This window comes from Corythoichthys intestinalis, chromosome 20, assembly GCF_030265065.1.
Source record: "Corythoichthys intestinalis isolate RoL2023-P3 chromosome 20, ASM3026506v1, whole genome shotgun sequence".
Taxonomy (NCBI): Eukaryota; Metazoa; Chordata; class Actinopteri; order Syngnathiformes; family Syngnathidae; genus Corythoichthys; species Corythoichthys intestinalis.
The window spans coordinates 16,157,772-16,184,041 of record NC_080414.1 but is presented as its reverse complement, the minus strand read 5'-3'; the positions used below and the strand labels follow the sequence as shown (position 1 = coordinate 16,184,041).

The window sequence follows — 26,270 nt, the reverse complement described above, 5'->3', positions numbered from 1 at the left end:
GAGAATTGAAAATATGTTAGCATTCATAGCAATTAAGCCAGCTGACTTTTTTTAGGCAAATTAGGCTAATTTAATCTACTAAATTTACATATTGAACAGACTGGATGGACGTCTGAGCTTCAATTGTTTTGTGTCAAGTGATTTATTGTTAGAATGAATGTCGTTTTGAACATTAGCGTACAAATCTGTGTTACAGCTTTACAAATTGTCAAAAATGAAGGAAGTAAAAAGCTTCAAAACCACAATTGCCTTGTTTGATGTCTGTAGAGCTGAAGGACTTCACATTTAGTGAGGACAGAACACGTCATATTAGAAAGTAAAGTATAAAATAAGATACTGTAAGGTACAATAAGGTACTCAAATTCACTCAGGCTTTGACGCTCACGCTGCCAAGAACAGCCTCTCGACAACAAAGATTGACTAAACGATGATTAACACATTAGTGGCTTTGATCGTAGAGCTACCAAGCCTTCTCTTGCCGGATCAAATCTATAAACCTGTCAATCATCGTTAACCTTCAGTACCAAACGCCAGCTGAACTGGTGACCAAGAAAAGCAGCAGGAGGGAGAGTGAGAGGCTGTACGAGAATGAATAAGAAAAACAAATACATTTTTTAAATTGAAAACCTATTCCACCTGATCGATCCTCTGAAAAATGGCGCGATTGGCCTGATTTCCAGTCACATGATCGGATCGGGACATGCCTACTATTATACTGTATATAATGTTGTTGTTATTAAAAAACAAAACAAAACATATTATCATCTAATTTCTGAAGTCTTGTACTGTAAATAATGTAGTGCTGCAACAATTAATCGACTATCTCCAGTAATTCAATTAGAAAAAAACCTTTTAAATTTTGCTGCTTTGAGTATTCGTTTAATTAAAGTGGCGTTGTAATGGTTTGTTTTGAAAGTGTTTGCATTTATTTTTCTTGATTGGGTGGATACACTACCCTCTAGCGGCAACAGTGAATAATTTATGACATAACTCATTTATTAGCATGGCGGAATCCAGCTGCTCCCTGTTAAGACTAACATAAAGTCAGTTTTTGTTTTAGCTAATATGTTTTTTTTAATGCATTCGTAATTTAATTCATAGGTATATTTAACCGTTTTTGTGGGAATATGTGTTTGAATGATTTGTTAAGAGCATTGTAAAAAAAAAAAAAAAAAAAAAAAAAAAAAAAAAAAAAATTTGCATTTTATAGCATTTAAGCTAGCGGACATCGATGCAAGTTAGCCAATTGTCTTTTATTGTACCTAGATCCTCATTAATTTATTTTTTAAATACAATTTGAGCTAAGCTCAGGTATTTTGATTTTTTTTATGTTCCTAATCCGATTACTCGATTATTTGACCTAGTTCATAGATTAATCGACTACTAAAATAATCGATAGCTTAAGCCCTAAAATAATGTATCCTATATGTGAGCAGATTTGTCAACTATTTGCAAAAACGATTAATCGGCTAACTAAATAATCATTTGTGGCAGCCCTAAAAACTATACTTCCTCACCACTTGCCTTTATTTATTTAAAAACACAAGTACGACTGCGCTGACACCAAAAGATTTGCTCTTAAATCAACAAAGGCAAGCGGCATAGCTCGTAAAAGTACATCTAATGCAATAAATACTGCTTTTAGCAGACAAGCAGAGGTCAGCGCTGGCCCGACAGTATCGCCGCTTACCGTCGGCTGACACACCAACACCGCACCTACCACCATCAACGCTAGGTAAGATAACAAGCGTGTAGCAAGAGTGGAAAAAAGGAGACAAACTGCACAAGGTGGGAAGGAGGTAAGCTAGGAAATGTTCACGGGGGAAAGCATTTAATAATGTGTTTATATAGTGAATTCATTTAACTCATTGGCTGCTAATGACAGCACTACCAATGGGTTAAGTAAAAAACACTACTGTCGCAAAACTAAAAAGTTGTACAGGCAAAAATCTAAAATACCAAAAGTTGCTATGATTGAAAAACAGACTTTTTAAATCCCCTCCAAAAGTTGAGATTGTAAAGTACTCACAGAGATGACCCTGTCACCAATACGTAGCGTGCTGTCTCGGTGTGCTGCTCCCCCTTCTGCAATGCGAGAGATGTAGATCCCCTAAAAGTGGAAAAGTTTTTTATTACTCCAACCACTAATTGAAAAACAGTCCAAATCAAATATGATGAATCTCGAGCGAAACTCCCGGACAAACAAAATTGTGTCAACACACGTATGAGCAAAGTGCATAGTGAAAGCTCCGAAAGGACATTTTGAATTACATACTCTGACTCTGTCCACTTCCAGTCAACCTATCGAGTTTCCGGAAGTGTCTATTCATATCTCCGTCTCCGCGGCGACGGCAGACTAACACCGCGGACAGAATTGGAGCGACCCCGTGACTGACAGTTACGAGAAACACTATTTTATGAGGAGTTAAATCTATCGTTGTCGACGGCAGCTAACGTAGTGAGTCGCTGGTGTGAAGCAAATGGCCTGTGGGCCAGATCAGGTTCGGCACATCATTTTGTGTGGCCTGTAAATCTTTATTTGAAAATAAATAAAAAAGAGAATATTTACAGTTTTTTTCTTCACACTGTTATGTTTTATTAACCCTTGGAAGTCGCGGGACGCATCCTGCGCGCATATGATGTTTGAAGACTCGTCACGCCGTAATTACGTCACCCACATGCCGCTGTTTGGTATCGTTTGAGAGTAAGGAAATTGAGGTTCACGCTCATTAAAAATAAAACGAGAGATAATGTCATTTGAGTTTTGTTGTTTTATTTCCCTCATAAATAAACATTAAAACACTGCATGGAACATTTATCGTTTATCTCCATATTTCCATAAAGTCTTGTCCATTTCCAAAACGGAAAGCACAACAAAAAACTACATTTCCCAAGAGTAATTGTGAGGTCACGAAGGTCGAACGAAATGTGAACATATATAATATATTGCCGAGCGAGGTGCCACCTATTGACAGGGAGGCGAGGTAGCAAGCCACAGCCGGTTGGATTGGCCGAGCGACGTTGTGAAACGTGCGGGATAAATCGAAAACTAAATTTAGCGCAAGCTAATGCATTATTTTATCAACTCGAGGAAGAGGATGGGCCAGATTTGTCGTGTTTATCGCATTTGTCGGCGATTGACAAGAGTGACAGCAGTGTGCAAAAGTCAGAAGGAGGACCGACACTCCCTGGAAGAGTGACGTAGCCCTCTGTCTTGTTCCAGGGTGAAACTGAGTGGCATGCCTGAAAAAAATGAACTGAAATAGTTTATTGTCAATGTTTTTGAAAATACTTCTTTTTCATTGTTATATTTGAATGTATTTTTTCCCCTCAATCAATCTTTTCAATGTATATGGCGGAAAACACAGACAAGGTTGAAAAAGCAGTTTCTGCTCTTGCACCCCTCCTTAAAATAAACTGCTGTATTTTAAGCCTAAAGAACTGTTGCGTTTGATAGAACAATATGTCTATATGCTGCCATAGCAGATTCATGGCACACTAAGCCCCCGAACTATTTTTAGTTTGCCCGTTTTACCCTGGAAACCCCCGTTTACAGATGTCGCGCAACCGCTTTTGTTTCAACCCAGCCACAAAAAGAAGTTAAGCAATCGTTTTTATTATTCGAAATGTCTGTCATTCTTAGCTTAGAATAATTAATTGATTTCTAATATTTAGTTTTAAAAAAATAAACGACTTTAAAAAATTATTCACGCGCATATTTTAAACTTTTAAACAAATTACGTCACATTGAAAAAAATTGGCGTCTATAAAAAAGTCACGTATATCTACCTCATAACTATCACTTAATTGTAATTTTTTTGTTACTGTCGCATTTTCTCCGTTATGTTAGATGATAAATAATCGATCCAAACTAAGACAATTTGGAAAAAAAAAACATTTAAAAGGGTAAATATATGAAAAAAAATATCGACCACTCCATGATGTCTGCGATTTCTGTGACCCTTGTTATATTACCATGTTTCACCCATAAAATCCCCCAAAAATCCGGCTGTGGCCATTCACAGCTGTCTTGACACTCTGTGATACCTGCTACATGGTGTTTTTGGATTGAAACAAGGTAAGTATGCGATAATATCTCGTTAAAGTTAAGCCTGTCGCAATATGCAATAATTGCATTTATCGCGCGATATATAAAAATGAAGGCGGTAATTTTTCTGCTGCGATTTATCGCCTCGCGTGCACGTGCGTGCGCGCGTGCGGCAGATGTGCTGTTAAAAGTTCGGATTCCCCATTACCAACTGCGCAAAATGCATCTTCGTTCCAAATCCGGCAAAAACTAGCGCCGGAGCCAATCGTTCCCATTATATCCTGTTGTTCAACGTATACCGGCCGCATCAGTGCTCCGGAGTGACTGTGGACCATCTACAGCGCGCCGGTGTCGTTGACGTGTGGGCGCTCCCGTCAGGAGTGACATTTCATGCGGGTGGCTGTTTTTCGGCACAACGCCGGATATTTACAACGAAGTCCGCCAAAACATTCTTACCGACTAGGCTGCTACGAACAACCTCGCTTTGACAATAAGCAGCTGATTGAAATTAAGAGCGCTGTGTCATATGCTGTCGTTGTGTAGTAATGAGCAGACGTGACTTCAGCGGCGCTTGTTAACTTTTTTAATGCGCGCACACACTAGATATCATGAAATGGCACACTAGATGTGCTACGTCCCATGCCATTGGCTACGTGAGCCCAGAGTGATTATGGGTTACGTAGTCCATATACTACATAGATGAATTCTAAACTGTCATGACTGAATGGAAGTTAGGAAGGCCAAATCATTCCATACTAGTGACTACAGATAATGTTGCAAATATTGTTAATTCAGTACGTGACACAGATGGATTCGGACCACAAATAGGATGTCTTGCTCATGTAGTAAACCTAGCTGCTAAGAAAGCTGTAGCAATCAACAGTGTGCCTTGCCTCACTTTACAAACAGTAAAGATTGTTCTCAGCACTTTTGTACAAACATTTTTCAGATCAGTAAGAAGTAAGCACATACAGTAAATATTATGCACTAAAATGCATGTTTATATGATGGCAATTTAATTTTTGCTCGCTAGCAAAAAAAAAAAAAAAAAAAAAAAAAAAAAAAACCGAAACAAAAAATATAATTTTTTTTTTTTTTTTTTTTTACAGAGCATTAAATGTATTGAATCTGTTCGAAAATCGTGACCCCCATATCAAAAATCGTACCAAACCGTGACTTAACTGTATCGTTGCATCCCTATGGAACACCATTGCAGAAGCTATGACGGGGAAAAGTTTTCATTTGCCTAAATGCTTAAGTTATTAAGTGCAATTTTTATTTTTTTTTTAAAACACATTTTATTTATTCTGTGGTGCTGTGCGGTATCAATATTGGGTTTTTTTTTACTTAAGAGGCATGGTCTATTGTTTTTAGTTGTGATTTCTTAAAAAGTATTTTTGAATTTATCTATGAATGTATACTGTATTCTCACTGTGTTATTGTAAATTGGTTAAAAAAAAATTGGGGAGGCGCAATAATATCGCATATCGCAATAATTTATGAGAATAATTATCGCACACTAATATTTGGTATCGCAACAGGCCTAGTTAAAGTCATGGCGTTTGTAATTCTGCTCTCGCGTGCTCTCACCTCCAGGTAGGGTTTTGGTGTTTAAAAAAAAAAAAAAAAAAAAAAGTATTTTAAAAATGCCCTCATGTTCAAAAATTTTCTTCCCCCAGAAAATTGAGATTTTAAGCTTTCCAATGATGTATCACACATGCATATCGGACAATTTTGAAATTTGGCCAAATTGGGGGTCTCAAGAGCAGAACTTCAAGTCACCTGAGTGTTTTCCGCCATAAATATATGAATATAATACTGTACCGTATTTTTTTTGCAGTTTTTTTTTTTTCCCCAGAGTCTGGCCGAGGGTGCGACTTATACTCTGGAGTGACTTATGTGTGAAATTATAAACACATTATAACATCTCACATTTTCAAACTAAACCTTAAGAGGACGCGCATACTATACACTCCTATTGTTCTCTATTCTACTTTTATTTTAAAAAGACTTTCAAGATGATATGTCTGTTTTTAGTGTTGGATTTCATCAAATAAATTACCCCAAAAAAATGTGACTTGTACTGCGGTTTGACTTATGGTTTGAAAATTACGGTATAGTTTTTTTGTTTTATTAAATGAAAATGAATTCATTAAAAAAAATCTCTTGCAACTGAATGAAAATGAATAAATTCATTAGAAAAAAATACAATCTCTTGCAACTTTGTGGCATACGTTTTTTTAAATCTTGTTATAAGAATAAAAGAGTCCTAAAAATATATTTATGTACACTTTATTTATATCTACCTATGTATGTACACTCACACGCATCATGAGAATGTTGTACAGTACTTATTATTCATACATTATTTTACATATGTTATTTATATTATTAATATTTGTATTATATTAATAATGATAAAATTATTGATATTATATATGCACAAAAAATATATGGTAAAAATGGTGAAGTGACATTACTTTGCGGTTTTTCATTTTACGAGGTCAGTGCTGGTCCCCATTAACGGCGATAAGTGAGGCATCACTGTATAATATTTAAATATAAATAAATATTTAAAAGTAAAAATACAAGAAAATATTTACTATTACAAGGCTTAAAAGTTAAATTGTTAATCAAAATAGTTGATTAATTCGATAATAGATGAGTTAGTCAGAAAACTCACCGTATCCCCAGCACGGTACGGCGTGGATCCCTTTCCCCCGGCGATACTGAAGCCCAATCCCCTGTCGTTGCGCACCAGGCAGGTGGAGAGGCGTTGCAGCGGTCCCACGCTTTGTCCGCCCTCCACACCGAAGACCAACCCGCTGCTGTTTCGCCTCTCTCGCGGGAAGTAATCATCCTCGGGTCTTAGCGGAGTGGTGGTGATGGCATTCTCCGGCTCTACCATACGTTCGCGCAACACCGTCATGGAGACGGCGGCGCCGGAGCTGCGCAGGGCCTCAACGGCCGTGTGGTGCTCGGCTTCGTGGAGGTCTACGCCGTTCACCTAGGACGGTTCGGAAAGTTATACATCATTTTTGTTAACTCTTTGAATGAGTTTATTGCTGGTAGACGTCCAGTCCATTTCATCCTTTCATACTATGCCTAATTCTATTGTGATGCCCCACTGGATGTTTTAATAATGATAACTGTAACAACTTCAAGGTTTTCCAAATAAACATTTTGTGAAAAATAAGAGAACATTGTCAACTGAAGTTATAGAAAAAGTACCCATATTGCACTACTATATTTATTGTTGAAATCAAAATAGTGCAAACATCAGTTTTTTTGGTTCGAGTGCAACTGCAAAGTGCCAAAAGGCACAGCCATATCACACATGGCTAACACAGTGTTTCTGGCTCAAAATAACAACAAAGACACACAGTTTCAGTAAAGGGAATGAGGTAAAAGGTTGGCATATGAAAACCAACAGGCAATAACTTTTCAAATAAAATAAGTGCAATAATTTAATGTAAACTGAAATCAATCTGCCCTGATCTCCCGAACCCTCCAGACAATGCATTATCAATGAGTTATTCCCAAAATGCATTTTGCTGGGCTTTTGCAGAGATTTTTGTATTGCTTTTCTTAGTGACTATTTCTTTCTGGTTACACAGTAGTTATATGTAATGATTTTATAATTCATTGTTTTTCAATCATTTACTGTTCATTTAATTTTTGCACCATGAATGCTAATTTTCTGCTCACATAACAAATCACAAGTATCTTAGTTTGGAAACATCTAATGGTCAATAAGCATAACTGCTGTGCTAAGCTGTGACCAGCCGTTGTGCAACGGCAGAGGGCTACTACATTCACTTTGAAGGCAACATGCATACTGGCCCAAAACTGATAATGAAAAACAAATGTTGATATTATCCGATCATGATCATTTTAAAATGCTTTTAAAATCGGCCGCTACAATCCTACGTTAAACTATTATGTAAATCAAGTACTATCAGTGTTTCCCCTACATAGAAAAGATTGTGGCACACCGCCACACCAAAATAAAAGCTGCCACGACTTGCAAATTACATTAAAAAAAAAAATTATATATATTTTATTTATGTATAAATAGATAACCGATACTTATATATGAATTTAGAATTTAGAATTTATATAATTTAACAATACATCTGTGCTGCTATATGCGCCAGTGTAGGAAATCAGTTGACCTTTTGCATTGCGTTGCTGCCATCTGTCAGTCAGAATAATTCACTGCATCTATTTTGTGACAGTTTGGCTCACAAGTCATTTACTTGCACAGTGCTGTGTCTGTCGGTCACATTGACATACATGAGAGCTTTCTGCTACGTTTCCGCCTCGGAAATATATGTAAGTATTCTATGTTTACAGTACCTCTGTGGAGAAAAGTCACATGTACAAAACTTCTTAAGTCTTGTTGTTGTATTATAGAAGCTAGCCTATGCTTTAGGCTAATAGTAGCTCAAGCAAGTTGTGATATCTTTATAATAGTTGTGCATGTAAGCGTGTTGTACAGTTTGTAATGTATTAAGTATTGAATATGTGTACATTTCTGTTTTTCTCATTTGTCATGATATGAAGCAATTTCGCCACGGCACGACATGCTCAGACTGTCCGATGTAGCCCACCACCACCACCACAGCTTAAAAAAAATCCTACGGGAAACCCTGAGTATCCTTTTAAAAAATTGCACAAACTACAAATTAATTCAATACGTTTTGTACCTCGAGAAGCTTATCTCCCACTTTAACTCCTGCTCTTGCTGCGGGCCCTTCTTCGGAAACTCTGGAGATGAAGATCCCCTGATGTAAAATGGAACACAATATACAGTATAATAACGCTTTGTCATGTACCACCTTAGGAGTAAAGCTGACCTCGTCGTCGCCTTTGTACGGCGTGGAACCTTTCCCGCCGGCGATACTGATGCCGAGGCCTCCAGTTTGCCGCAGGATGGTTAAAGTGTGCTGCGAGGTGAGAAGCCGCAGTCATCACTTTGACTGATTATAGTCAACTATGAATAATAATAAAGAAACCGATCTGGAGTCTAAAGCAAGCTGTAGCTTTTAATTAGGCAAATAATCTCGTTTATACTTGGCATTCTTCTAATAGTTGTTTGTTAACATTCCAATGGGGTAAAAAATGCCAGTTTTTGCATTTTTGGGAACCGTTAAAGCTAATAGGTGCCTTTAGACTCCAGATATCTATACTTTTGGAAGTACACCTAAAGTAGGATTTGTGTATGTAATCATGAGGCTTTAAAAAATACGGGATAAGCTACTCACAAAAAAAAAAGGGAGGGATAATCAGTTTTCAGATTTTAGGATAAATTCAAATGAGTTTATCAGTACTAGACATCCAATCCATTTGAAGTGGGAGGGTGGCAGCGAATGAACATTCGTTCATTCGCTGCCACCCTCCCACTTCAAACGGATTGGACGTCTATGGCCGTCCGTGGCAGCTAATTTTGGGGCATTTACAGGTTACCTCCTGTTGATTTTGGGTTCCTGAAAGGAAAGTGACTCGAGAATGTCCTCAAACAAATAGCAAGTGACTCAAAATCAACAGGAAGTAACCTGTAAATGCCCTAAAATTAACAGGAGGTGATCTGTAAATGCCCACAAGACTGGCTGTGAGTGCAGTGATTTCAGTGCCAACGACGGCCATAGACGTCCAATCCGTTTGAAGTAGACACTACACTAGGGCTGCGGCTATCGATTATTTTAGTAGTCGGTTAATCGATGAACTAGTTAGTTCGAATAATCGAGTAATCAGATCAGAACCATGAAAAGTTAAAATACCTGAGCTGAGCCTCAAACGGTATAAAAAATAAAAATGAGGATCTATGGCCAACAAAAGAATAGTTGGCTAACTTACATAGCACAAGTCTGCTAGCTTAAATGCTAAAAATGCTAACTTTTTTTTAACAATGCTTCAGACACATAGTCCCACAAAAAACGGCTAATTATGCCTACAAAATAAATTATGAATACATAAAAAACATTAGCTCAAACAAAAACTTAGCTTACGTTGGTCTTAACAGGGAGCAGTTGCATTCAGCCATGTGAAACAAGGCAGACCAGAGGGCAATGTATCCATCCTAATCAATAAAACTAAATACAAACACTTTCATAATAAACCATTACAACGCAACTTTGTTTAAACGAATACTCGAAGCAATAAAATGTAATTCGAATATTTTTTCTAATCGAATACTCGAGTTAATCGATTAATCGTTGCCGCACTACACTACACTTATGGAAGCTTTTGCTAGCAAACTGTTTAGCTACAAAGTTTCGCCTTTTGATGTATTGTCACACTCCTACTTATATATGTATGATATCGATGGTTTGTTTGCTCTTCATATCATTTGCTTGGTGAGAAAAAAAATCATGGCGACGAGAGCGCCACTGCCACCTACTGTATTGAATGTGCAACTACACTTAATTCTAGCGCCCCTAACAAAAGGGGCATGTTCTCAAAATCAGCTAATACAGTATTGTTGTCCGAATAATAATAATATTTCGTATTGTTATGAAATTTACAACTTTAAAACCACTCATAATTTAAGCTTCAATATTATTTTGGATTACTGCTGCAACGATTAATCGATGAAGTCTAGTCATTCGATGAGGAAAAAAGCTTTGAACTAATTCCTTTAATTAAAGTGGCGTTGTAATGGTTTGTTGTGAAAGTGTTTTGATTTATTTTTATTGATTTGGGTGGATAAACTGCCCTCTAGAGGCAACAGTGAATATGACATAAATCATTTAACATGGCTGAATCCAGCTGCTCCCTGTTAAGACCAACATAAGGTAAGTATTTGTTTGAGCTAAGGTGTTTTCATAATGCACTTGTCATTTAGTTCATAGGTATATTTAACCGTTTTTTGTAAGAATATGTGTTTGAACAATTTGTTAATAGCATTGTAAAAAAAAAAAAAAAAAAAAAAAAAAAAAAAAAAGTTAGCATTTGATAGCATTTAAGCTAGCGACTTGTTTTCCGAAATTCCCGGGTTCGCGGTGAGTCAGCAACCAACACACTTTTGCTCAATAGACAATGTTTATTGATTAGAAAATGCAGAATAAATGAGATTTATTGAGCAAAAGTGTGTTGGTTGCTGACTCACCGCGAACCCAGGAATTTTGGAAAACACGACTTTTGCTATGCAAGTTAGCCAATTGTTCTTTTGTTGTACTTAGATCCTCATTTACATAAGGTAAGTTTTTGTTTGAGCTAAGGGGTTTTTATAATGCATTTGTCATTTAGTTTGTAGGTATATTTAGTTTTTTTGTAAGAATATGTGTTTAAACAATTTGTTAAGCATTGTAAAAAAAAAAAAGTTAGCATTTGATAGCATTTAAGCTAGCGACATTTGCTATGCAAGTTAGCCAATTGTTCTTTCTTTGTACTTAGATCCTCTTTTTTATTTCTATACCGTTTGAGGCTAAGCTGAGGTATTCAATTTTTTTATGTTCCTAATCCGATTAATCGATTTTTCGAACTAACTAGTTCATAGATTAATCGACTACTGAAATAATCGATCGCTGCAGGCCTATTTTGAATGCTTTTGTAACTTCTGCAAAATGCGGATGAAATTGGATATTCAAAAGGTTAGAAAAGTTCAATACAAGTTCACCTGTAACATTTACAGTGCATCTCGAGTTCAGCGTAAAATTTTCCTGAAAAACCTGATATCCCTTTTTTGTGAGTAGTCCAGATATAAAACTAACAGTGTGTGCAAGCCATGCATAAATATGAAAGCCTGAAATAGGGAGTAAAGAAAAAAAGTATTCTACAACTAAAAAAAAAACAAAACAAAGAACCATGCTGCAGCGTTGAAAATCCATTTGACGTATCCAAAAACGAACAGAATGAGACACGACAAACGATTTTTACTCCAGTCATTCAATTCATTCATCCGGCGGATGTATTTTTCTGCTTCAGCGTGCAAAATTAAACCAAACAAAATGGCAGACATGTTCGCGGAGAGATGGTCAAGTGAAAAAAAGGAGCAATGCAGTGCAGAGGCAGACAAAAAGGAGCAAGGCAGTGCAGAGGCAGACAAAACATGATTGGGTTAGGGTTAAAACAGGATTTTTTTTGTGAGTTGGAGGGCGGGAAAAGCCAGCAAAAGAGTAGCGAAGGTACAGACCTCTTCCTCCTCAATTCGAGCAGGTTCAATCAGTAGATTATTGACTTGATCAAATGACACCCCCTGTTAGGGACAGGAACCAGCGACAAGCATGCGGATTAGTTAGGCCCCCAAAAAGGCTTGCGCTCGCTCCCAAAAAGAAAAACAAAAAAAAACAGCAAAATTCAAACAAAAATACAGTCAGAATGACGCCGTAGCGTCCCCATATGGAAGCCAAAGCACGCTTGCACCAGAACAGACACCAGAAGTGGACACGGCAGAGTTGGAGGGAACAAGAAAAAGCGAAAGTTGATGAAATGAGGCAAAAAAAAAAGAAGCTAAAACTGAGGAAAAAAGTGACTCAGTAAAAAGATACAATGAACTAACATCAGTAGCAATTGATGGTGACAGATGTCCAATCCAGACCATAAATTAAAATAATTAGTCCATATTTGAATATATATATTTTTAATTTAAAAAATGAAACAAATTAATTTTAAAAAACTACTAAAAATAAATTAAATTAGATTAAAAAGAAAATATTTACTTTATTAAAAAATACATTTAAAAGAATACTGACAGTATTTTCCCTCTTTTGTTTTCATTAAAAAACAAGAAATTCATTAAAACCGAAAATATTTCCTGTTTTATGTTTAAATGTATTTGAAAACAAAAAGTAAAAAAAAATACGATTAAAAAGTAATATTTACTTTGTTCCCTGTGCTTCTGTATTTGAAAAATGTAAAAAAAACAATAAACATATTATTTAAAAAGAGACAATTTTCTGTTTTCTTTCATTAAAAAAAAATGCATTGTATATATATATATATATATATATATATATATATATAAATTGAATATTTACAGTTTATTTACTATTTTAATTATACTTTATATATATTTTTTTTCAGTTTAAAAAAATAATCAAAACACTTTTAAAAACTATTACAAATAAATTAGATTACATGAAAAAGAGAATATTTACTTTATATAAAAAGAAAATTTACAAAATAAATACTAAAATAATTAAAAACACAATTAAAGAATATTGACAGTATTTTCCCTCTATTGTTTTCATTAAAAAAACAAGAATTCATTCAAACCGAAAATATTTCCTGTTTTATGTTTAAATGTATGTATTTAAAAACAAAAAGGAAAACAAAATTTAAAAAAAAATATTTACTTTGTTCCTTGTGCTTCTCTATTTGAAAAATGTAAATAAAAAAAAATAAAAAAATTAAAAAGGGACAATTTTCTGTTTTCTTTCATTTAAAAAAAATATTTGTATAATATATATTTTTTAATATATTTTTTTTTATATTTACTGTTTTCCCCCCCAAAATAAAAAATAAACTCAAAAGTAAATAAAAAGATATTCACTATTAACTTAGGACGTCTAGTGCAGTCAATAGCAGGCAAAATTAGGATAATTAGTTCATATTTTAATTATAGTTTGTGTATATATATTTTTTCAATTTTAAAAAATTAATCAAATAAATTTTAAAAAGACTATTACAAATAAATTAGATTTAAAAAGAGAATATTTACTTCACAAAAAAATAAATAAAAACACATTTAAAAGAATATTGACAGTATTTTCCCCTCTATTGTTTTCATTAAAAAACAAGAATTAAAACGGAAAATATTTCCTGTTTTATGTTTAAATGTATGCATTTAAAAACAAAGTTAAAAAAAACATTAAAAAATAATATTTACTTTGTTTCTTGTTGTTCTGTATTTGAAAAATGTAAAAAAAAAAAAAAAAAAAACAATAAACATATTAATTGAAAAGAGACAATTTATGTTTGCTTTTATTTAAAACAAATTTGTATCATATATATTTTTAATTTTTTTTTTTTTTTAAATTGAATATTTACTGTTTTTCCCCCCAAAATATAAACTAAATTAAATCAAAAGTAAATAAAAAGATATTCACTATTAATTTAGGACTTAGCGCAGTCAATAGCAGGCAAAATTAGGATTGAAACTATTTTTAGGTCAACAGTTTCTCTGCCTGTCCGTCTTCTGGTTAGTCTGAGGCGTACACACAAGCACACCCACATGATGAATCCCCATTTTTATCAAAGTGAGGAATCAGCGGAAATCTCTCTCCCCCCCAAATAATACCATCTTTTCAGCTGTGTGCGCTTCAAGACACATACAACATACAAAGCGTGTAAAAAATGGTGCCATTAATTAGAAGCAATGACCACTAACATGAAACATTTAGTGGTGCTGATGTGGCAGAGCAAAAGATTGGGTTTGAAGTGGCCCGGGGAGAAACTTCTATCGCATTACCGTCGAATCAAAACGATCAGTGATAGTTACGTATTTCTTGTTACCTTGACTTGACTGCAGTTGACGTGATATCGGCTATCGTCCAACTCCGACGAGTCCATCCTCCGCCGCAGTCGAGGCGTACCGACGCTCTGGTCCTCCTCCGGCCCGTCCGCTCGGTCCTCGACGGTCAGCGCGCGCGAGGCCAGGCCGTCGGCGTCGAAGCCCTGCAGCAGCGCCGCCACCGTCTCTGGTTTGGGCAGCTTGGTGATCTTGAAGTGCTTCTTGTAGTGCGGCGTGTCTTTGCGGATGAGGCGCTGCTTCTCGGCGGGGAGGGCCGGCCGGTCGTCGTCATCGTCCTCGCTCCTCTCGCCGTCTTCATCGCCACCGTCTTCATCCCCGCCACGGATGATGGGTTCCTCGGCGAAGTGAACGGTGGGCTACAGGAAGGAGTGAGGACACTTTTGGTTCAAATTTCACACTCGACCTTGCAAAAATACAGTAACTAAACAAATATCAGAAAAGTCTTTCATCTGAATTCCACCAGTTTAAAATTCATCCAGAAGAATTTTAAGACATTTTAAGACACCACCACTATCATTTTGATTTAAAACATTTAATTTTCTATTGCTGAGTATGAAAGAAAATAAATTGTAGAACTTAGAATAGAAGAATTTGAAGACTTTGAACTTCAAATCTAGCCCTCAAACTTGACAATAATCACCTCAATGTACTCCACCTCCATCTCATCCAAGTCCTCCTCCTCATGATGGGAGTGTCCGTCCACGATGTCCTCTCTGTGGGACGGCACACAGACTTCTCGCCTCTCTTCGTGGGAGGTAGCTGAGAGCGTACTATCGGACACCTGCGAGTCGTGGCTCTGATTGGAGAGGTCGCTGAGCCGTTTCTCCTGAAATTGCAGCGCAGTATGAGAAACGTAATGACTATCTGATAGGGTTTTAAAATATGTTGTGTTTGGCAACCAGGAATTGCGGAATGTAACGAAGTACTGCGTGACTGTACTGACGTATATTTTTGTTTCTGTACTTTACTTGAGTACAAACATCAAGTGGTACTTTTTCCTGACAACATTTTACAGCACGTACAGTGGGGCAAATAAGTATTTAGTCAACCGCTAATTGTGCAAGTTCTCCCACTTGAAAATATTAGAGAGGCCTGTAATTGTAAACATGGGTAAACCTCCACCATGAGAGACAGAATGTGGAAAAAAAATACAGAAAATCACATTGTTTGATTTTTAAAGAATGCATTTGCAAATCATGGTGGAAAATAATTATTTGGTCAATACCAAAAGTTCATCTCAATACTTTCTTATGTACCCTTTGTTGGCAATAACGGAGGCTAAACATTTTCTGTAACTCTTCACAAGCTTTTCACACACTGTTGCTGGTATTTTGGCCCATTCCTCCATGCAGATCTCCTCTAAAGCAGTGATGTTTTGCTGTTGTTGGGCAAGACGGACTTTCAACTCCTTCCACAGATTTTCTATGGGGTTGAGATCTGGAGACTGGCTAGGCCACTTCAGGACTATGAAATGCTTCTTACGAAGCCACTCCTTTGCTGCCCTGGCTGTGTGTTTGGGATCATTGTCATGCTGAAAGACCCTGCCACGTCACATCTTCAATGCCCTTGCTGATGGAAGGAGATTTTCACTCAAAATCTCTCGATACATTGCCCCATTCATTCTTTCCTTTACACAGATCAGTCGTCCTGGTCCCTTTGCAGAAAAACAGCCCCAAAGCATGATGTTTCCACCTCCATGCTTCACAGTGGGTATAGTGTTCTTCAGATGCAATTCAGTATTCTTTCTCCTCCAAACACGAGAACCTGTGTTTCAACAAAAAGTTTTATTTTAGTTTCATCTGACCATAACACATTCTCCCAGTCCTCTTCTGGATCATCCAAATGGTTTCTAGTGAACCGCAGACGGACCTGGACGTGTACTGACTTCAGCAGGGGGACACGTCTGGCAGTGCAGGATTTGAGTCCCTGGCGTCGTATTGTGTTACTGATAGTAGCCTTTGTTACTGTGGTCCCAGCTCTCTGTAGGTCATTCACTAGGTCCCCCCGTGTGGTTCTGCGATTTTTGCTCACCGTTCTTGTTATCATTTTGACGCCACGGGGTGAGATCTTGCATGGAGCCCAACATTGAGGGAGATTATCAGTTGTCTTGTATGTCTTCCATTTTCTAATAATTGCTCCCACAGTTAATTTCTTTACACCAAGCATTTTACCTATTGCAGATTCAGTCTTCCCAGTCTGGTACAGGTCTACAATTTTGTTTCTGGTGTCCTTCGACGCCTCTTTGGTCTTGGCCATAGTGGAGTTTGGAGTTTGACTTACTGAGGTTGTGGACAGGTGTCTTTTATACCGATAATGAGTTAAAACAGGTGCCATTAATACAGTTAACAAGTGGAGCCTCGTTAGAAGAAGTTAGACCTCTTTGACAAACAGAAATCTTACTTGTTTGTAAGTGACCAAATACTCATTTTCCACTCTAATTTGGAAATAAATTCTTTAAAAATCAAACAATGTGATTTTCTGTTTTTTTTCATGGTTGAGGTTTACCCATGTTGACAATTACAGGCCTCTCTAATCCTTTCAAGTAGATGAACTTGCACAATTGGTGGATGACTAAATACTTATTTGCCCCACTGTGCAAGTCAACACTTGAAAATTGTTCAAAACCTAACCTAACATGCCAAAGTTAGCATCGCAAACAAGCTAAACTATAATACAACTACTCAACATTTTTGTCTTGTCTCTTCAAGTGTAAGCGAGAAAACGTCACATTTTAGTCATCCAAAACACATGTTTATCGTTAACTAACACAACATAGGTTTAAAGTTACCTGCGCATCGGAGGACTGATCGTCCCCATCCCTGGATCCGAACGCTTCATTCCGTCTGTCTTCGATCACCTTTTTCATCACTTTCAACTCGCTGGGATGAGGTGTGGCTCGACGTTGGAGACCCTGAACACACGCAGCCACTTTAGCCAGTTCATACCTAGCATTTGTGCATTTGTAAAGTTCGCGTTTGTTCACCCTGCGCTCAGCGGCGGCTTCATCATCCTCGTCCTCATCCTTGGCTTCCTCCTGGAACTGAATGACCGACACTCTGTTAAGGTTGCTGTCCGTCCAGCTGTCATCCACGCTGTTCTGAAGCAGGTTTTCTACGGAGAAGTGAACCAAAAATTAACAGGAAGTTGCCCCAAAATTAACGAATGTGACTTATACTTCAGTTTGACTGTGTATTCTTTGGCTGGTGTGAATTATAGTCCCAAAAAATACGGTAATCATATTAAAGTTAATTTTTTAAATTCTAAAAACAGGGGTGGGAACCTCTGGGTGCCTCACAATTTGTGATACAAGGCTTACGATAACGATGATCTCACGATGTGGCGATACAACAATTATCCATACATGGGTCAGGAAATCTGTTCCTAATAAACAGAAAAACAAGCTATTTTCATCCTTCTGTTGTGATTTGGAATGAGTTAATCACTAGTAAATGTCCAAATTGGACATCTATGACCGTCAGTGGCAGCCAATGCCAGGCATTGAGTTCATTTTTGGGCATTTCACCTCAGTTCTTCTCGATTTTCGGTATTTTCCTTTTCACCTCTCCCAGTTTTTATTTGACACCAATTGAACACGGAAAACCGGAGATATCATTCTTTTAGTTTCATAATAGGAAATATGTTTTCTCGACTAGAGAGCACTTCTGCTCTTTGGACGAATTCTTGGTTCATTTCTGTATTTTTTTTCTCTCTCGTTGTAATTCAGTGATTTTTTTTTTGTATTTCTTTGGCTTAATGTGGTTATGTAGTAGGTTATAGTCTTCTTCAAAGTATAATAATAACAGTTCATATAGACAACAGGAAAAAAAATCAAACTTAACAAGCAGTCACTCACAATGTTACTCATTACTTGAGTATTCTTTTCACCAAACACTTTTTTACTTGTACTTGAGTACATTTTTTTGGATGACTACTTTTACTTGAATAATATTATTTTGAAGTAACGCTACTCTTACCACAGTAAAAGTTTTTGGCTACTTCACCCACCTCCGGTTAAAGTGTATTTCTTACCAAGGCTGGGCGAAGGCTGCTGAGGCAAAAGGTAGCAAGTCAAGACTTTCTCTCCTGTGCGTTCGTCATCTTCGGTTTGGAATTTAAGCATGGGTTGCGACTGGTTTTCCGCCAGCCACATGGCCTTGAGGTTAAGGTTTGTCAAGGCAAAAGGCAGGTTTTGTAATCTAAAATAAAAAGAAAAATCAGTCAGGAGTCAAAACAAATGAGGATTCGGTGACGTTACCTGTTCCCGGCCACGTCCAGTACGTGCAGTTCGGTGGCGTCGGCGAGCTCGGCGGGCAGCTTGCCGAGACGGTTGTCACGCAGCGAGAGCACGTTGAGGCTGGCGCAACCGCCCAGCTCTTTGGGCGCCGCGCTCAGGCGGTTGCGGTCCACATTCAAGTTGGTCAGCTTCTTCAGCTTGCCCAGCGAGCGAGGAAGCGTCTTTGGAGGAAGCCAAGGAGAAGGAATCGGTCAGATAGCTAAAAATTAATACGGATGACTAATATCCCAAGGCAACACTTATTATTCAGGATGCTATACAAGGCATGTGCTGGTTACCGGTTTCAAGGTATACTGCGGTATGAAAATGTCAAGGTTTAAAAACAGCTATAATTTTCCGTCATACCGTCCCTCCGGTATTTTTATGTCCCAAAAATGCAGGGCTCACCCCTTCCCCTCAAGTTTTTGCTCAGTGTCTGTGAGTCAGCTGTGATGCACGTTGGCTGAAGGACATGAAACACCTGGACTTTTTTCCCCCATCGAACAAAACAAAGTTGCTGGTATGGGAATACTTCGGCTACAAGAAAGTTAGAGAAAGCCACGGCTTAGGTGAGCCAACTGACATCTAAAACATGTTTGCGGGGGGTGGCTACCAGAGAAGGCAATATCTCCCATATGATTTCACCTTTACACAAAATTTAAAGTTAGCAAACGCCGTCATGAGTTTCCCACCAGCTAAGAGAGTTAACTACAGTGTGTGTAGTGTGTCTAGCAGTGGTAAAACATACTGTAGTGTAAATTTGTTAACAAGGCAGATAACATGCCTTATTAGCATGCTAATTTAATTGGATTTAGAATATTTCATTTACTTTTTTAAAAATGTTTTTTATTTATTTAATTGAACATTATACTTACAGTTTATTCCAATTTACTAATATGTTGGGGGTTTTTTGTAACCAAGAAATCTCAAAATAAAATATTTTAGAGCTGTAATTGCAAAACCGTGATATTTTTGCTTAAGGTTATCATACCAGCACATGCTTATCCATAACTAAGTGATTAACAAATTAATCGTCAATTATTTTGCAAGTCGATTGTTTAGAGAGATTGTTGATGTAAATATTGGGCAAATTCTCTTGTTTGAAGGTCAATACAGTATAATTTTCCTTCTTCTTTTTTTAAAATAAAAAAATAAAATAAATGTTTTTTTCTTTGTTTAAAGATATGCACATTAAAACCCACAAATGCAAATATTCTATTTTAAATTAATTTATTTGTTTATCTAATTCTTGAAGTAAAAAAAGTGCTAATGACCTATTCATTTAAATTTAATTACATTAATTTATTATATTTTTAAAAATAAAAACAAAACAGTAAATATTATTTTCATTTGGATGGATGGATGATGGATTGAGATTGATCGATAGATAGAGGGATGGATGGAAAAACAAAGAAAGAAAACAGGTGGTATACTCTTTATTTATTCAATTATCAGTTTAAATTTTTTAGATAAAAAGCGAGGGGAAAAACGCAAATGTTCTCTTTTATTCAGAAATATATATAATTAAATCCCCCCCCAAGAAAACAGAGAAAAAAAAACAAATTTGTTTGTTTGTTTTCTTAAATAAGCAGCATTACCTGGAGGAGGTTCTCGGTCAAAATAAGCTCCGTCAGATTTTCACACTCTCCAATGGAATCGGTCAGGTGGGTCAGTCGGTTCTGGTCCACCTTGAGGATGGAAAGTTGCTTCAAACAACCTGCGGGGGACACAAAGAAAAAAAAAAAAAAAAAAAAAAAAAAAAACAGCTGATAATTTGTAATACCCTATTCTTACAGTAGATGGCAGTGCAGGATATTTAAGAAGCATGAGCACACTAGTTGACTTTTAAGTCATTTTAACTCATTAACAGCCTATCTGCAAAATGTCCCATTAACTATCAAATCCTTTCCTGCTTTATTTGGTTACCTATGCTGTCCGGAACCACCTCCAGCAGATTCTGAGTGAGCAGCAGGTCGGTGAGAGCCAGTAGGCCGTCCAGTTCCGACGGAAGCTCCTCCAGCCGGTTCTCGGACACGTCCAGACAAACCAACCTGCGGAGGTTCCCCAGCTCCTGAAAACAGCCACATTTTGTTTTGTTAAAAAACAGACATAAATAAAAAATAAAATACAGAAATATACTCACTGGTGGTAACGACGACAACTGGTTTCGGTCCAACCAAAGTTCCCTCAAATTGGGCAGTGCGCCGAGTGTGTCCGGCTAGGAAGTAGAATAGAGACGACAACACTGTTTGTGTTTTAATATGATTTTGGGCTAGCTGGAAAATAGGGCTGGCACGATCAATCAACTCATTGACAGTAGTGTTGCAACGATTAATCGATTAACTCGAGCAATTCGATTAGAAAAAATTTTGAATTACATTTTGCTACTTCGATTATTCGTTTAATTAAAGTGGCGTCGTAATGGTTTGTTTTGAAAGTGTTTACATTTAATTTTATAAATTTGGGTGGATACACTGCCCTCTGGTGGCAATAGTGAATATGACATAACTCATTTCACATGGCTGAATCTAACTGCTCCCTGTTACGACCGACATTTTGTTGGCAAAAATTTTTTTTTATTGCATTCGGTATTTGGTTTATAGGTAAAGATAGCCGTTTTTGTAGGAATATGTGTTTGAGCCATTTGTTAAGAGCATAGTAAAATCGTTAGCATTTTATAGCATTTAAGCTAGCGGACTTTTGCTATGTAAGTTAGCCAATTGCTCTATGCTGTATTTAGATCTTCATTTATTTACAGTATTTTTTAATACTGTTTGAGGCTCAGCTCAGGTATTTTAATTTTTTATGTTCCTTATCCAGTTACTCAATTATTCAAACTAACTAGTTCATCGATTAATCGACTACTAAAATAATCGATAGCTGCAGCCCTAATTGACAGCTAACTATGATCAAATGAATTGACAACTATTTTGATGGCGTAATCATTACTCTTGATTGTAAATATTCTTTTGGTTTATTTATTTATTTAAATTAAAAAAAAAAAAAAAAAAAACTAGATTATCTTCATGTAATTTGTAAATGAATTTTGTTTGAAAATGTGTACAATTAAAATACAAAAATGAAGCGAAAACAGGAAGTATTCCGTTTTCAAATTATTCAGTACGCAAGAGGAAAATACACTCATTGATTTTTTAAATGAAAAAAGAAAAGTTAATACAAAAAAATACGAAAATATTCAAATTTTGTATTCTTTCCTTAAAAAAACTAAAATAAAGGAAAAACAGTCAAGTTAAAAGTTTTCACCAATTTTTAATTTAAAAATATTTATTATTTTAATCATCATTTTTTACTTATATATGAGATTCAAAACATTATAAAAATATTTTTAAAAAAAAAAGGGGGCGGAGGGTGTTTTGCCACAAGTGGCCTCGGTTTTACCGTGATGTCACCTATTTGTTCAGGCCCCGCCCTCGTGGTCATGAGATTTTTGTTTACACTTTTCTCATTATTGAAACTTCCAAGTTCCCAGGCTCAGGCTTGAGGAACATGACAGAAAAATTATGCAAACAAGTTTAAGAGTACACCAACTCCACGAGTGGTTACCAAGTAAATAAATTCAAGTTGACTGTCTGCAAACACAACATTCATTTGCAAGTCGACATGATGAATGCGGAGTTAATTACCAACACTTCCAGTTCGTTGCTGCCCAGGTCCAGCTGTTCCAGTTTCACCAGGAAGGATAGCGACCTGGGAGACAGCCAATGAAAAATTAGCATGTGTGGAAGCACACTCTGAAAAGACGCTTGAGAGAATAACACATTGCATTTACATTCGACGGCAAATTTCCTAACGGTATGAACGGAATGTTTTTCTTGAAGCTGTGTGACGCAAGGCTAAGTAAGCTAGCAGGTGGAAATAGTGACGTAATGAAGGGTGTGTAACGTTAGGTCATGAAATAATTTGTTACATCATTGTAATCCAATTGATATTTATGCTAACTGTACACTGTACAGAGACGCTAATACCTCTCTTAGCAACAAACTAGGGGTGTCTTAATGAGCACGCGCAATAACAACTCTTGCAGGGTATTAATAAAACAATTTTTGCAACTTAACAAATTATGAGGGGTGAACACCTATAGCGAATACTACTACTATATTGGGAAAGAATTAGCCACTAACAAAAGCAATAAAACATCATTATTAATAATGTTTTTAAAAAAGGCCACTGCAGGGCATGCTGGTCACTTCCCCATCCAACCTGTGGGAATGAGTGACGCATTCAAAACAAGTGAAAATAGCGGTGTTAGCCAAAACAGACACTAGAGTGCACTGAACCAACATTATGCATTTTCAACCTGAAGTGACCTGGAAATGCTCCAAAATGAAAAAGAAGCGACCCAGAAATGCCCCAAAATCAACAGGAAGTGACCCGCGGAGTTTAGCGAGGGATCACAGCAAAGCATCCCCACGTACAGTAATTTCTCTTGAGATTACTATTATTAACTTAAAAACTTAAAAAAAAAAAGTCAACTGCAAGGCATCCTGGTCACTCCCTCTTCCAAACGATGTGGTGAGTGATGCATTCAAAATAAGTGGAAATAGCAGAGTTCAACAAAAAAAAAAAAAAAACAACCCAATTTGTTAATTATAAATATTATCTAATTATTAACAATACTACGCTAGCTAACAGTTATATACACAATATTATGCTAGCTAACAGTTTTAACCCTTTATTGCCAAATGTATCACATTTTATAAACCTAAAATTTCATGATTTTGAGACTAATTCAGAATTTTGATTTCTTTTTGAAAAAAAAATGATGGGTGCAAGTCAACACATGCATCTCCAGGTTTCATGAGGAAAATAAACAGGATTTAGCAAGGGTTATAGATATCAGAGCGCTTATTACGCATATTTATTTTGACTTTTCTTTTTACAAATTTGTAAAAAAAAAGGTTTCATTACGACCTTTTTTTCCCTAAAATTTTGGGAGCAGATAATTACCGTAATTTTCGCACTATAAGGCGCACCTGACTATAAGCCGCCACCCACGAAATGAGACGCGAAAACGGCATTTGTTCATAGATAAGTCGCACCAGACTATAAGCCGCAGCTGGCCCCACTGTATTATGGGATGTTTACACCAAAAGATGTTAACCGGAAACACTTTATTTGACAGCGGCATCATACGACTGTAATAAGACCAAATGAACCACCATGAAACTTTGAACCAATTGGCTTCAAAGCTTCATTTGGCCATCACTGCTCTCTTGGAGGTGACAATCAACCTCTGGTGCTACCTGCTATCAACACTGTTGTTGTCCAACATGCCTCCTAGCATGCATTGCTGCGCTACAGATGTAAATAAAAATCAAAATTCATGTTCTGGGCTGATTATTTCTACAGTAACTGTTCCAGTTGTTTCATTAATTGCTAGTTAAGGTATTTGGTAAACCTTTATTTGACAGTGGTACCTTAAGATTGTCATTCGACAATCATAATTATGACATGACATTGTCATGATCATTAATGTATTCAAATTATCTCACTTTTGAATGGATGTAAAAGATCTGAGCTGACCATAAATGGAGTTAGTGACATAATTTGCCGGATGACACTTAATGACATCTGTCATAAGCATTCAGTAATGCCATTGATAGTGTCATATAACAGTCTTATGACGCCACTGTCAAATAAAGTGTTACCAAATACCATAACAAGCAATTAATGAAACAACTGGAACAGTAAATGAATAAATAATTAGCACAGAACATGAATTTTGATTGTTATATACATCTGTAGCACTGCAATGTAAGCTAGGAGGGATGTGTTGCCTATTAACCCAAATAAATCAACAAATAAGCCGCACTGGACTATAAGCCGCAGGATTCAAAACGAAGGAAAAAAGTAGCGGCTTGTAGTCCGAAAAGTACGGTATATATCTTTCTTATGTTTACATACTGCTCAGTACTAAATACAAGAATGCAACATTTAAAAAATAAACTGAAGATAAACCTACGTTGGCAAACATTTTAGCAAGTTCTCCCGTAGCTCCAACGTCACCAGGTTAGCAAGACTGTCAGAAGAGAGCAAAAAAGTTAAAAACTGAGACAGAATTCATATAGAAAATCTTGTTAGCATATTTTTTCACTTTTTTTTTCCAGCTAGTTGAAGCAAAAATTTAAATATCATACTTTCCGATGTCGCTCGGCAACGTCTGCAACGACACCTCGTTGAGCGCCAAGTGCGCTAGCGCTCGCAGCTGTGTGAAACCTTCCGGCAATCTGCGCCAAAACCAAATGAAAAACAAGAAAAAATTTTGATAACCATAAGTACATTTTCAATAGTATCCAAGAGGGAATGTCTTTAGCTCGCTAACTGCCAATGGTAGCCGATGAGTTAACGGTGTTAGCATGCACTTTCCTGCAATAATGCATCGCTTTCAAGCTTGTGTTCAATTATTTCACACAGGATTTCCTGTTATGCTGAAGCGCTTAAAAGCATCTTTAGCGTCCAGCGCTAGTCTATGCATATAGAGACACATAGATGCGTAAAAGTATCTCTAATCTAATCGACAACAGTGCGTCGGTCTACCTGGAAAGGGGGTTTCCACTGAAGTCGGCGATCTCCAAAGCACGGCAAAATTTAATGCTCTCGGGGATTTCGGGAATGTCTGGAAGAGAATGAAGCAGATACGTTAGGAGGGCTTGGTAGAGCAAATCATTTCAAGTCACTTCTAAACACAACCAGATGGTCTGGCGTCGGAATGAAAAATAGAGCAATGGTCACTAACAGTGAGGCCTTGAGATAAGAATTTTTTGTTGGTCAGAAAGCGGCCTGATTTGTGGACTGCGTCTAATCTCGGCCAAACAGAATGGCAAGCAGACACTAGGGCCGCTGGATGCTGCAAGTGCAAATCACAAAATCTCGACTCGACGAGAGCCGACAGTGACGCTGAAAAAAAAAGCACTTTGCTTTACCGCAGCACAGATGTCTCATTGCGAACATGCCATCCATTTCTAGCACGCCAGGTCACATTTTGTTCTAGTTCTGCACTTGGCAAGCTGAGAAATTGGAGAAAAATTGTTCAAAAAGTTGTAAAAAATAAAACAAAAAAAAATTTAAAATTAAAAAAAAAAAACAATCCCCATTTTGGGACATATACTCCAACTAGTATGGTTGAGCATCGTTTGAATTTGAACGGTTCCGATTCCACATTTCGATTCCGGTTCCAAACGATTCTCGATTCCGATTCTTTTAATAGGCAGGGTAAAAAAATTGCATACATATTTGAACATTCAATAACTCTGCTATGAATTTCCCAAAGGGCTATTTTTAACTTGTATATAAATATCAGTGTTTGAACTTGAATATAATGTTAAAAGTTAAGTGTAAAGTTTCTTTCCACAGGAGTGCACTTTCACAAAGATTTTCAATTTTCAAAAGCTCACACAGAAAACATTTACACATATTTTTTAGCCTATGTTTTAGAGTGTCTTAAGCTGCAG

General features: G+C 36.8%; 1 protein-coding gene across 8 annotated transcripts in view; it reads right to left on the bottom strand.

Annotated features, from left to right (window-relative positions):
* Positions 1 to 26,270, bottom strand: part of scrib (scribble planar cell polarity protein) — a 115,832-nt gene that overhangs the window by 45,647 nt on the left and 43,915 nt on the right. For all 8 annotated transcript variants that reach the window (XM_057824960.1, XM_057824957.1, XM_057824954.1 and 5 more), the window contains exons 3-20: positions 25,357 to 25,435; positions 24,957 to 25,046; positions 24,782 to 24,838; positions 22,443 to 22,506; positions 20,942 to 21,016; positions 20,725 to 20,869; positions 20,397 to 20,515; positions 18,781 to 18,980; positions 18,555 to 18,721; positions 17,509 to 17,636; positions 17,314 to 17,436; positions 15,166 to 15,351; positions 14,507 to 14,881; positions 12,186 to 12,248; positions 8,908 to 8,997; positions 8,758 to 8,835; positions 6,732 to 7,055; positions 2,030 to 2,110 (exon numbers count right to left, since the gene is read on the bottom strand). In XM_057824960.1, the coding sequence (XP_057680943.1) occupies positions 2,030 to 2,110; positions 6,732 to 7,055; positions 8,758 to 8,835; positions 8,908 to 8,997; positions 12,186 to 12,248; positions 14,507 to 14,881; positions 15,166 to 15,351; positions 17,314 to 17,436; positions 17,509 to 17,636; positions 18,555 to 18,721; positions 18,781 to 18,980; positions 20,397 to 20,515; positions 20,725 to 20,869; positions 20,942 to 21,016; positions 22,443 to 22,506; positions 24,782 to 24,838; positions 24,957 to 25,046; positions 25,357 to 25,435 (2,444 nt within the window). The remainder of the gene's footprint in view (positions 1 to 2,029; positions 2,111 to 6,731; positions 7,056 to 8,757; positions 8,836 to 8,907; positions 8,998 to 12,185; positions 12,249 to 14,506; positions 14,882 to 15,165; positions 15,352 to 17,313; positions 17,437 to 17,508; positions 17,637 to 18,554; positions 18,722 to 18,780; positions 18,981 to 20,396; positions 20,516 to 20,724; positions 20,870 to 20,941; positions 21,017 to 22,442; positions 22,507 to 24,781; positions 24,839 to 24,956; positions 25,047 to 25,356; positions 25,436 to 26,270) is intronic.